Here is a 12,781-nt window from a genome sequence, read left to right on the forward strand (position 1 = left end):
TTGGTTCACAATAAAGAATAGACTTCAGTGTAAATGAACAAATCACAGTAAGTGATCATCCTCTTTTCTCTTCATCCCCCTTGCTGCGTCTCTACCAGCCCAGCGCTCAGCTCAAGAGCTGCCCCAGGTGGAGAAGTCCAGCCTGACCAGCTGTCTGGTCAGCGGGGGAGAAGAGATGGCCATCACCGGCTCCAACTTCTTCCCAGAGTCCAAGGTCATCTTCCTGGAGAAAGGCCCTGGTATGTTTTATGTGCTCACAGCAGCTTATCCTTGAAGCACAACTGCAGAAACAGCTTGTGCCAATTATGTGTTTAAAAAAAGATCATGTTTTATGGTTGTCAAACAGATTTTATCAGAGGGACCACAAGAGTATAAAAAAGATTCTACAACTGCGTCACACTTTGAGTTATTTTGAATTGACCTTTTTACACTTATACCTAACTTTGTAGATTAAAAAGCCTTTTAAAAGTCTGCAAAAGGTTATGGGGGTTTTACAGGGATAACAGATACATGTGTGAATAAGATGTTTTTCTCTGGTCGTCAATTTTACAGTGAATTAAAAACATTTACGCTTGGGTTGTAACATCTTATTGAGGTGCACCAGTGCATTAGAGAGAAATGTTACTTTTGAAGGCCTTTGACAAAGAAGTGTCTATTCATATCCATCCTGCCTGATCGCACTGCTCACATGCAACTCTCAACACAGACAAGCAGGATAACTTGTTGGCTTCTTTCATCAAAAGCAAAAAAACAATGAATGACCTCATGATTCGCTGAGTTACATCTCTGCTGATACTTAGTATGTAGATTATTTTATGATCCACTAAAGTTAAGCACTATTCGAGATGAACAAATCTCCTTTTATTCTCTTAGCTGCCATCTTTGCTGTAAGGGAGTGTTGAGGGACAACTCTTTTGGAGACATAAAGTAGACGCACTTGGCAGAGAGCTGCACTCTACTGACTGCACTTATCTAGTTTTATTTATTATAATGCAATCATCTTTTTAGCTGGATTCTAGAAACAAGACTATCTATCATTATCTTCTACTCTCTCGGGTACTTTTATCAAATGCTGAACAGGATTATTTCTGCTGGTTATGTTGTCTGTTGAGTAGGCATGGGACAAAATACTCACATCATATGGCATACCAGCTCTTATCCTGATACAGATTTTTATATTTCAATGTTTTGATTACAATAATTGCCCAAAAGTCAACATACTATTTTCTGTCATTCACAGTCAGCATTTTTATGAAGATCACGCAACAACAGTATTAATATATTATACAAAAAGAAAAAAAAGCTTCATTTACATCATCTTACATCCATGGTTACTCAAACACTGCCTTTAGGAAAATGAAACTGTCACAGTTGTAATTGGTTTATGCAACAAAGAAAGAAAAGAAAATATGAAGAGAACGCAACATAACCGTTGCTATCCAAAAAAACACACTCATTTATGCCTACGGCCAAAATGCTTATCTACTGTGATAAAATAATGAAATACAGAAAACAGATGCATGCTTTGTCTCACCATCATTTCTCACACTCAATAGAAGGTGTGAACTGCTAAAAGGAATAGGTCAGTGAAAGGGGGCACGCCCAAAAGGATACATGTGCTGCTTCTGCAGTGACAACAACTAACAGTGTTGTAGTTTGAAAGTCAGTGCAGGATCACTGTCATTGTAGTATCATCTTCTTGCATCTCATGCAGAGAGTGGGAGCATGGAGGTCTTGATTAATGTCGAATAAGTCTCTATCCTCTGAAATGTGAGACTTTAAAAGTTGCTTTTATGTTCTCAACCAACGCCTCAGAGATTATTTAGTTAAACTCACTGTTCTACTGTTTTCTCTTTTGTACCCCTCTCCACAATCACAACACGTGTAAAAGCTGAGATCCCTGGGATGGAAATTTTACATTTGTTGAACCAGTCTCTGCCTGCCCGAGAAACCTTTGTCATGTAGAGCAACAGAATCAAGTTCACACATGGCAGAGAGTTGAGTGGTGGTGTTTTTGGAGCCGCTCTTTCTCTTAAGATTTTCTCAGGTTAAAAAAAAGCAGCCTGAGGAATGTCTTTAGCTCTTTGAGGTGTACCAGGTGAAGCATGGCATAGAAAAGTAGCACGGCTGAAACAACTCACTGATGGTTAAGCGAGTGGAAACCGTAGAGAGGTGCATCTTGGGTAAGGAGGAAAGCTGGGCCCCATGGTGCAGGAAGGCAGCGGACTGTGGAAAGAGACAGAGGAATATGAAAGGGGTGGGGAAGATGATGTTGATTAGGTTTGTGTAAATGTTCCCCCTCATCATGACTAATCCGCCCGCTTTAGTGCAGAAAGACACTGATTGGAGTAAGTAAAGGAATGGAAGAAAAGAAAGAGAGGGAGGCAGTGACAGACATTTTTCCACCATCTCGCATAATTGAAAGACAACAATAGGTTTATAAAGACCTGCAGAGATTGGCCTGTTGTTGCCAGTACACAGAGGTTATTAGGTGGTACTATGAATGACTTTACTGTATACAGAGACGGCATTTGTTAATGTGAGACCTGTTTCTATTTTGGAGCAGATAAACGTCAAACTGTTGCAAAATTGTTCATGTTTGCTATCTATTAGTATGCAGAGCTTTGGTTTGATTGCTGTTTTTTTTGCTTCTTTATTGTAGCCTTTACTTAAGTCTTGTTATGGTATGTGGGTAATATGCTGAAAGCCCACATAATACCAGGCTTTTACAAGAAGAAAATACTTCTTACAATATATGACAGATGTCTGTTTTCCTCACCTTCTCTTGTTTTTTTCTGCTTTTAGCAGAGGTCTAATATACTTTGAGAAAAAATATATTTAGAGAATGATAAAGGATGAAAGTATGAGGAAAGGAAAGACCTATAAAGGGACTTCATCAAAGTTCAAATTAAGCCCATAATTGGTATGAGTATTTCATCTTTACAAGGCTGAATGTTTATATAAAGGATGGTTTAAAGGCTGTAACACAAACTGCCTTGACTAGTGACTGATAGAGCATGTGTACTCTGCAGTCACTGTGTTGTTTCTGCTGTAAAAGCCGAACAGCTGTGCAACATAAACAGTAATCACCTTCATTATTTTGGTTCGATCTTCCAGCACAATGGGTGCACGCACGTTCTCTTCCCCTTCTGACAGGGTGTCTGGAGGATGGGAGTCATTGTCTTAGCCTGGTATGAGGTTCCTGTTGGTGCTTGTTGTCTGACAGAGCATGTGGGCCCCTTGCTCCTGCCTGTTGAATGTCAACAAGCTGCGCTGCAATAATGCACTGCTGTCAGCTGCAAAGACATTCAAGGTCATTTACACATTGTAAAGAATTCTCCTTGTCATCTACAAGTTAAGCTCTTCCTTCACAGTCTGTGTAGGTTATGACTTGCTAATTTGCCAGTGGATTATTAGAGTTAGGGCTAATGTAAGGAAGAGATCCAAACAGGTAAACCAGCTACTTAATGCAACAGAGAGCAGAATAACCTAAATGTAACCAGGCTTACAGTTGAGTGCTTACTCTGAATATATAGGCTAGTCCTCTCTGCAGACATGTTGCAGATGCCTGACGGTGGTGTTTGGGGGAATCCTTTTAGGTTTTGAGGAAGAGGTCATGCAGGTGCAGAGTGTGATTGCATCATGTAAACATGTTGAAGCAGCAGGCTGCAAATGAGTGTGCATTGTTCTTCTTATTCTTGATGCAGCGATGACTATGATTCCCTCCGTCCACACCAGTCAGTCAGTGTTTTAACCCTGACTGCTTCCCTCCAAGCATCTGCCCCGTGTCTGGCCAAATAATTAGATCCCTCATAGGAAAACTGGAAAGGATGTTTTCTGGCCAGAAATCTGGCAGTGCGTAAAGGCATTTTAAAATGAATACAATTATTCCACTGCTCTCTCCATAATTTTAACCAGACAAGACAAACAGCAGGATATTTGGACATTTGATTACTATTTAATAGCCGCTAACAGTTTCTCCATGGGGCGTCTGGGCCTTTAACAATGACCTCATTTTGATGTCTCCTGGTTCTGCAAAACAAATTGCAATCGTGTGCTTTTCTGAAGCCTCATGTGGTTTCGTAAGCCCTGTCTGTTTGAGAAAGCACTGTGCACTAACATCATCATTAGGAAAGCAGAGAACAGAGAAAGAGAACTAACCCAGATGAGGAAAGTTACTTAGAAAAATATCACAAGCTACACTTCAAAAGGGACAAACAAAAAATGTAATTTGTGATCATGTGTGGCCTGGATTTGATCCTGCTTTTATGTTACTTTTTCGTTTATTTTATATTTGTTTGAGTTTTCACTTTGTTATTTTAATGCCTACTTTAACCATGACTTTTTTCAACTTGGTTTTAAAGTTAGAATGATTGAGTTGTTAGAGCCTAGTGTGTGAGGCTGCTGTAAAACGATACTGTACCTTTTTAGATGTATTCATTCTTTATCTTATTTTTTAGTCACTGTAGTATGTACAATAAAAGCTTTCAGATACAGTATATATTAAGTTTTTAAGTGCCTGTTTATGGCACTCAGACAATTAATGGTTCATGCATTTATTTTGTTCTTTATTATTCTCTCTAGATGGACGACCACAGTGGGAAGTTGAGGCAAAAATAATGCGCGAGAAATCTCAAGGAGTAAGTATTCATTTATTTAACTATTAAGTAACATATATTATTTAACGCTTATTCTTACGCACTAAATAACTTAAATAACTGCTTTACATCTTGTTCTTATATTTGCTTTTTATTGTATGCAAATGTTTTTTATATTTGTTCTGCAGTAAGTGAATGTTAATAATGTTAAATGGTTTCTTCTTGTAGTCTTGCGTCGTGGTGGAGGTCCCTCCCTACCACAGTAAGTCTGTGGGCTCAGCTGTGCAGGTGCAGTTTTATGTCTGCAATGGCAAGCGGAAAAGGAGCCAATCGCAGCGCTTCACTTATCTTTCAGGTGAGATTAGAAGTTCTTATGACTCTAACAAGGAACTTTAAACCATCAACTCATCATTTCCCCTACCTTTCAACTGCTAAATAAGAAACAAATGATTTGGCAAGATAATACAATTTAGCTACTTTTTAGATGCTAAAGTATTTGAGAATCTTTTTAATTTAGTTGGAACTTATTTTACAATAATTTTACCAATCAGGCTCTCCTTTGAACTCCTTTGGCTGTGTTGTTTCCTGCCGTAGACAATCTCCCGGGCTAATGACAAGAAGTTTGACTGACAGTAGAGACAGTTGTAACGTGCCCTTGGTGTTGCACACTTCTCCACAGGGGCTTCACTAACCCCATTTCTCTCTGTCTCTCTCCAAAGAAAGCATTGCTGTGGTTTAGAGGGGGCTCTTACACTTACATTAACACCTGCCAACTGTTTGTTTTCTAAAGCCTACTCAAACTCCCTATTCAACCTTTTTTTTCTCACGTGCACTGTATTTAAATGGGGTTTTATGATGCAAATGTTTTGCTGTCCAGGAAACTTTTATTATCCATACTGTTGACCTTGTTTTGATTTGTTCTTTCAGCAGCAAGGAAACTTAGCGTTCAAAATATTTTGATCACAAAGTTTCCGTCATGTTATTCATTAAAGTCAAATTCCTGCCTTGCGATTTGATATTGTTATTGTTTTTTGTAAGCCAGTCAAACTGAAAACACTGTTGGCGGAATATAATGACATGTGAGCATTTTGTGCAACATATCTAAACCCTGACTTTTACCACAAACAGTGTGAATGTTTGTGTGTGTACGCATACAAGCGGCCCTTGCCCCTCCACCCACCCAGCCTTTCTGTTTGCAAGCACGCCCACTCTCCACAGACAGTTCCTGTTTTCACCGGTGAAAGATCAGGGCAGCCAATCAGGCAAGAGGAGAGTAACCCTGCTCTGTCAGGCATGCCGGGTAGCTGACACCGCCAGTGTCACCACGGACACCGCCTTCTTTATTGTGGCAAAAATAAAAATGTTTTATCGTGGGCTGGGTTGCAGAAGGCTTGGCCCAATTTAGGGAGAGAAATGACTGGGAAAAAGTATGTTTTTACAGAAAACCGTTGGTTCCTTTTGAGGCTGCATTACGGTTGTGTTAAAAATGAAAACAACCTGTTTAAATTTACTGTAAGTTACCCTTTTATTACCCTTGATATCCCTCCGGCTCCATTTTTAGCCAGTGTAAACCCCGTTTGGCCTTTTAGTGCCCCTTGCCTCTCAATCCCAGAGGCACGGAGGGGTGAGCAGAGGGCACGATCAGTGAACTCGTTTGTTCTGTTGTCTGCTGTCTGATCTGGGCTGCGGGGCATTCAGCTTCTCTTCCCACACAACATTTCACATGATGGCACCCGGACTGACAACATATGCTCTCCCTCTGATTCAGAGCTGGATAAAAATAAAACTCACTGTCACAAGGCACCAGATTGGGAAATAGGTTACTGATTGGCATAGCAGCGCTGTGAGCTGTCACAGTAAAGGGGAATGGCCCAATTTACTATCAAAATGTGAGTTTGCGGTGGGCTGTTTTCATCTGGAAGGAGACTCACTTCATCCATACATTTTGGGGCTCTGCTCACTGCTTTCATATTCTTCTGACCTCATTTTTCAGGTTTTGCTAAACATATTTAATCTTTAAAGCCGCATACTCATTAAAAAAACAAACTTGAACAACTACTTGTTGTGTTATGCTGCTGTGATGTCACTGGGCTACAGTACGTGAAGCAAAAATAGCATTGACATTTAGAATGTTGCAATGCAATGACTTGACAAATTCTTAGCTAATGTGACTTTTCTTACTCATGTGAAGCATTTGATTGATAGACCTAACTGACAATGTGGTTTTTCTCTTTCATCCTTTCTGTATTTCCTCTTTCATCACACATCTCTTCCTCCCTCTCTCTTTGTTCCTCTCTCTCGTCAGTCATGGTGAAACAGGAGAACAGAGACGAGATGGACCTCCCTGCAGTACCCTCTATGTCCATGCCCCTGGCACATGCCGCCAGTCTGGTGCGCACCCAGCTGCCTTCTCCTGAGCAGGGCCACCCATCGGACGGCCTTCTGTCCAGCTCCCCTCGTGGCCTGGCCGCGGGCTCCGGACCTGGCCTGCTACCCCTGCAGGCCCCCTGCCCCTCCCTGGGCTCCCCGTCTTTCCAGCACCTGCCTCACCTCCAGGGTCGCAGTTTGCATCACCCCCCTGCGGACTGCCACATGACGTTCCACCCGAGCTCTGCTCCTGCTCCTCTTCCTGCTCCTCCCCGGCCTTCCTACCAGCCCATGCAGCACAGCCACAATCACGTTCACGGTCACAGCCTGCCCTTCAACGGCCAGTCCGGCCTTTCTCCTCAGGGCTACGAGCACATGCCCTTTCAGCACAGCCCCAGTGCAGCGCCACACCAAATGGGCATGGGGATGGTCTACTCTTCCTCCCCTTGCTCATCACCATCCGCCCCTTCCGCTTCCACCTCCAACCCCATCGTTGGGTCTCCCCAGAGCCAGCAACCCATGCTCAGCCCCTCATCCCCTCACCTCCACACACTTGGAGGCTACCACCCAAATCCCACCCAGGTGTCCTCTCCAGGTGGACACCCGCTTGTGGGGCAGCACTCCTCCCAGCTGCAGAGGGCTATGGGCTACCACCCTGTAGGTCAAAGGTCAGCCTCCTGCCCCACCACATCTAGTGCCCCACCACCACCTCGAATGATCCCTTCTCCGCACTCCGGGCCTTCCTCACCTCAGCTTCACTCGCTACCCTACCAGTCTCCCACCTCATCCTCCCCCACCTCTGGGGGCAGCCCTCTGGGTCCTCTGCAACAGCAGCATTCAGGACAGCCTTCACCCCAGGCTACAAGCCCGGTCATGGCCGGCCTTTCCCCATCAGCAGGGCCTCTGGGTCACGCTCTAAGCCAGCAGGGGCCCTTCCCCTCGGACAGTGAGAGGCTGAACATCAAACAGGAGCCGGAGGACAGGGAGCCCACCTTCCGCTCCATCGGCCTGCAGGACATCACGCTGGACGATGGTAAGACTTTTATTTATCACATTTATCTCTGTAAGTGCAAAATTATTTAGCTTTTTCCTTCTACATGATCTGTTTATGAAAAGAGACAAAGCACAGAACAGACAAGCACATCAGAAAAAGAAAGATTAGGTTGAAAGCACTTTAAAATTGTTTCAACAATTTAAGAGCTAGCCCTAAGACACCTGGTGGACACCCACCCTTACTCCTTTCACTTTGTCTTCCTCTGTGTGTGTGTTTGTGTACGACTCTATTCTTCCAGTTTTCCTTCAGTCCAGACTTTCTGTGCTCATTATCACATTTTCCTTCCTTATCCTCTCTCTCTTCACGCAAGATATTTGTACAACACATCCATCTGTGATTCATCTCATTTTCAGTCTAAAACAGGGGACCGCTGTGGGATTCTGATCTCCCTACAATATGTTGCACACTTGATAAACGTATAACTGAGTATGTAAAACAACACAGAGCACCAGTTGTATTTTCAAAGCCCTGCCTGAAACCTTGATGCCTGATAGTGGTGATAGCGTTTCATCTGTCCTAAGAGCACACAGGCGTGTACACAGGTTCATTAGCGAGGGGTCCTGTGACATAGTATTGTGTTACATAGACAGTGTAGGACTGATAACTGTGATATCATATGAAAGGGCCTGATTGTAAACATTAAGCTTCTGTATCTCTGGCAGCAGTTTGGAGATTAATTACACTTTGTATTTCTTGGCTTCTTGGAGCAGGGGACTGGGTTGCATCATTTTGTTTTACGCGCAAAGACTGTAGCTGGAAAACAAAAAGTACAGTTGTGTGAGCTGCTGCAGTAATTACATCCTGTGTGTGTTTTTGCAGATTGTGAGCGGGTGTGTAGATGCGTTAACAACCCTAATTAGCATGCTCAGGAGAACTTGTTGACTTAACAATTGACTAGTGAAGTCAGCGCATGCATTTAGCAGCTTTTTTCTCTCATTCAGAAACCCCTACTTGCTTATCCAAATTGTGTGTACAAATTTTAATCATCGCCCTAACCCTCCTTATCTGCTGTTGACAGCATCACCTGTTAATATTCAAATGAGGGTCTTAAAGGTTTAGGGTTAATAAGTAGCCTGGCGAGGCTGTGTCAGGGAGGTGTGATGTTGTGTGCTAGCAAGGGTCAGCCTAATTAACACAGGGCCATTGTCAATAAGTCATGTGTGAAAGACCAATAACCACTGAGGTTCATCAGTCCACAAAACATGCGTACACACATGCTAACACACATTTAACATTTGTTACCTGTGTTAAAAAGAGAAACCTGTTTATCTTTATTTTACAGGCTTACGTGTACACGCATAATAGGACAGTTTCAGGTCTTCCCATCACATATTCAGATACAGACACGCAGCCTCTCTAAAAGTAGCTGGCCGCGCTCGCACACTTACAAAAAAAAAGTGTGAGAAAAGTTTGTGAGTGACACGGTTCAGCCGGGAATGTAAGCTCTCCCTTTGAGCCTGTAGCTAAAAATAGCTTTCTGTGCCAGCCCAGCTCTGTAGGCCATGTTTTGGAGTAGCAACGTGAGGCTTAAAACTACAGCTCTGAGTTTTAGAAGGTCGCAGCACACTCTCTTAAGTGGACCATATTCAGCCAAGTTTGTCATATTATTGTTGCAAAACATGCACATATATTCATAGAGCATAACAAATACAAACCCACAGACAAATTTGTGTAAATCATCTGTTTAAAGTTGGTAAATTTGTGTACAAACCCAAATATGATTCATTAGTGATTCACATTTTAAGGTACTTTATATGACGACTGTGTCTGGCTTTATGATTAATGTGGTTAGAATGAGGGGAACAAGCTTCCACAGCTACAGTTAACTGCTATCAAACGTCATCCTTTTATAAAAGCGTTTGACATTTGAGAAAGAGGTTGCACCATCTTTACTTCCTTCAGCTCATGTTTTTCACTCCAGCTCCACGGTGTATTTTCCCTGCCAATCATTCACCTTCTAATTTTCCTGATGAAAAACATCTTAAAGTTAAATAATTTGCGTTTAGGAAAAAAAAAAGAATGCAATCATTCGACATTAAATGACCTGCTGCAGCAGTATCGCAGATTTGTGTCGGTGGCAGGAGAGCGAATATGAGTGTGTGTGTGTGTGTGTGTGTGTGTAGAAAACTGCTCTGGTTAGCAAGCAGATGGCCCGCGTGACGCACACCAGAGCATGCTTGAGATGTGTGTGCGTTTGTGTGTTAGATGGGGTATTGTGTTTGTGTGTATCTGTTTGATGTTGTGGAGGTGTGAGTGCACTATATATGTGTGTGTGTGTGCAAAGCAGGAGACACGGGAGGTGAGAAGACAGACTGACAGACAGATGGACAGACAAGGTCAGGATCCAAGCCCACTGCAGGGTCACTCAGCCGAGACATTCGATCTGAAATGTACTTGGCATAATAGTTTGAAGTAACTGAATATAATATGGTTTAATGCTTTCTGTAAAGTACATTTTAAACTGGTAATTATGTCATAAAGACGCAGTGCAGCAAAAGTGAAATAACAGAATTTTGCTTAAATGCTCTGCTTTGTGTATTTCTCCTGATTTTAAATTGGGGTCTTTCATGGTTACTGCTTGGCACATTGAGCATAGAGACCATGGTGTGTCAGCACCTCAACAGAAACACAAAGACAGGTTGTATTCGCTTCATTTCTATTACAGGACTTAAGGATACACAGGTATAGATGACTGATGGACTTTAAATATAAGTAGTGTAGTTCTGCTCATTAATCCCCAGTGTGACAGTCAGCCAGCTTTACCAAAGCCCTGTAAACGTGTGCGTTTTGTTACTCCATAAACACAGTAGTGGCTTTAACGTGGGCCCTCCTGTGATGATGATTACAGCCGTCATGGTGACCGAACCCGAAGCTTCTGTGCTGGAGAACCGTGCGTTCAACTAATTAATCAGCCCGTGACGACCTCTCTGTCGATGCATAGCACATGGGTGTTTGTCCATGTGTGTGGGTTAACAGTTACTGCGGTGGCCATAGTGTGCGTAGTTTGTGTTCACAACAAAAGCTGTTCTTTTGTCGGCCCTTCCCAAAATGCACAGCTGCCTGAAATTGAGCGTAGCTTTGAGGGTTAATAATAGGCCGAGCCCTGCTGCCGACACTCCTTAAGAGAGACACAGACACAGTTGTAATATACGAGGCAGTGTCCGTGCAGGGAACACATCTGTAAAATATGTTTTTTATTGTTCTGTTTTTCTGTCTTTACGAGGGCGCAGACGGTAGAAAAAGACAAAGTTCCAGGTTTTGTTGCAAAAAAACGTTGTGCCACCACATATTGTGCAGCACAGTGGTTCCTCATGTGTTTTACATTGTAATTTCTGAGTCACACTTTAAATTTAAAAGGCTGCATCATTGTCACTAAGACATGTGCATGCATGCACAAGGCATTTTTGAGCACAGAGATCTATTAAGCAAGATTTATATTCTATAATAGCAGCTGTTTAGCTTAACTTAGCATTGAGACTGAATGTATCAGCTAGCCTGCTCTGTCTTAAGAATACAAAATCTACCAACCAGATCCACCCTGGTAACCAGCTCCTGGCTGCAGCCTCATATTTAACGACAGGTTTGAGAGTGGTATTGCTCTTGCCATGTGACTCTTGGCATGAAGGTGAAAATTTTGGATAATTGCTTTAACAGTGGCTCTTTATAATGTGAAAGCCTTGTCAGCACTGTCAGTCCCACTGAGAATCAACAGCAGCATCCAAGTCTTGTCTGTGTTAAGTGCCCTTTAGCTCTTGGGCAGATGTCCTCAGCCCACATCTGACTGTTGCCGTATCGGAGAACCACAAATGAGTTAAACAAGTGCGTGGTTAAGAGGTCAATACCTAGCAATGCAAAAATAAGATGTTTTTCTCAGGAGTTGGCCGAGCAGACCAGGCAGAAAACGCCAGTAAATATTGGACTGAAGATTCGACAGGTGGAAGAAATATGACTCCAGTTGTATCCCAAACAAAATAAGACTTTTGGCTACATTTTAAAAGTATTTTGGGTCACATTTTTCTGTCTGCAAAGGCCTGAAAAGCCCTAAAAAAGTAAAAGTCAGAGTACGAAGGCTTCATGCTGCCCTGAACTAACCATAATAAAGTCCACAGGACTGATTCGATGGCATGAAAAAGAAACAGTGGAAGGAAAATACATTTCCATCAATGCTGCTGCTGCTGCTGCTCATTAAAAACAATGGCAAACATTCGCTGGTCTTTTCCCCCAGAAACAAGTGGAAACGGACTTTCTGTGTCATCTTTCCACACAATTAAGGTCTTAGAGAGTTTAATGCAGAGGTCTTGGCAGAGGCCAGAGCCTGGTGTGGAGACGGAGCCAGTGCTGCCTTTTCCTTTAGACAGGAGGAGGAGAATCCTGGAAATCCTTCACCGGGGATCAGTGCAACATATTCACTCTTATTTTGTGTTTTTGAATAGTGTTTAACAAATTATTCTGAGCATTAATATCCTTCTCTGAGGGGGGCTTTGCCTAGATTTATTTTGTTGCGGTGTTGGCTGCTCTCCTGAGTGTCAGTGCTGATTTGTGCTGAGGATCGAGCTCCAGCATTTGACTGGAAAATGAATACTACTCACCGCATTTGTCGTGGCAAACAAGTGAGGACTTGACAGAGTGTGGTGAAGTCAATTTCACTGCCCCTGGTTAATGTAGAGCTGCCGGGTGTATGCAAGTGTGAGTAAACTAGGCGCTATAGTTCAGGAACAGCAGCCTCTGTGACCAGGTGAAAAAACGATCTATTATGTTAGAT

At 42.7% G+C, this 12,781-nt stretch overlaps 1 protein-coding gene across 1 annotated transcript in view; it reads left to right on the forward strand.

Moving 5' to 3' along the window:
- Positions 1-12,781, forward strand: part of nfatc3a (nuclear factor of activated T cells 3a) — a 56,121-nt gene that overhangs the window by 35,816 nt on the left and 7,524 nt on the right. The window contains exons 6-9 of the mRNA XM_069657954.1: positions 99-239; positions 4,585-4,640; positions 4,827-4,953; positions 6,904-7,998. Coding sequence (XP_069514055.1) covers positions 99-239; positions 4,585-4,640; positions 4,827-4,953; positions 6,904-7,998 — 1,419 coding nt within the window. The remainder of the gene's footprint in view (positions 1-98; positions 240-4,584; positions 4,641-4,826; positions 4,954-6,903; positions 7,999-12,781) is intronic.

This window comes from Semicossyphus pulcher, unplaced genomic scaffold (assembly GCF_022749685.1).
Source record: "Semicossyphus pulcher isolate SPU_LCO1_2020_fin unplaced genomic scaffold, fSemPul1.0.p SCAF_1, whole genome shotgun sequence".
NCBI lineage: Eukaryota > Metazoa > Chordata > Actinopteri > Labriformes > Labridae > Semicossyphus > Semicossyphus pulcher.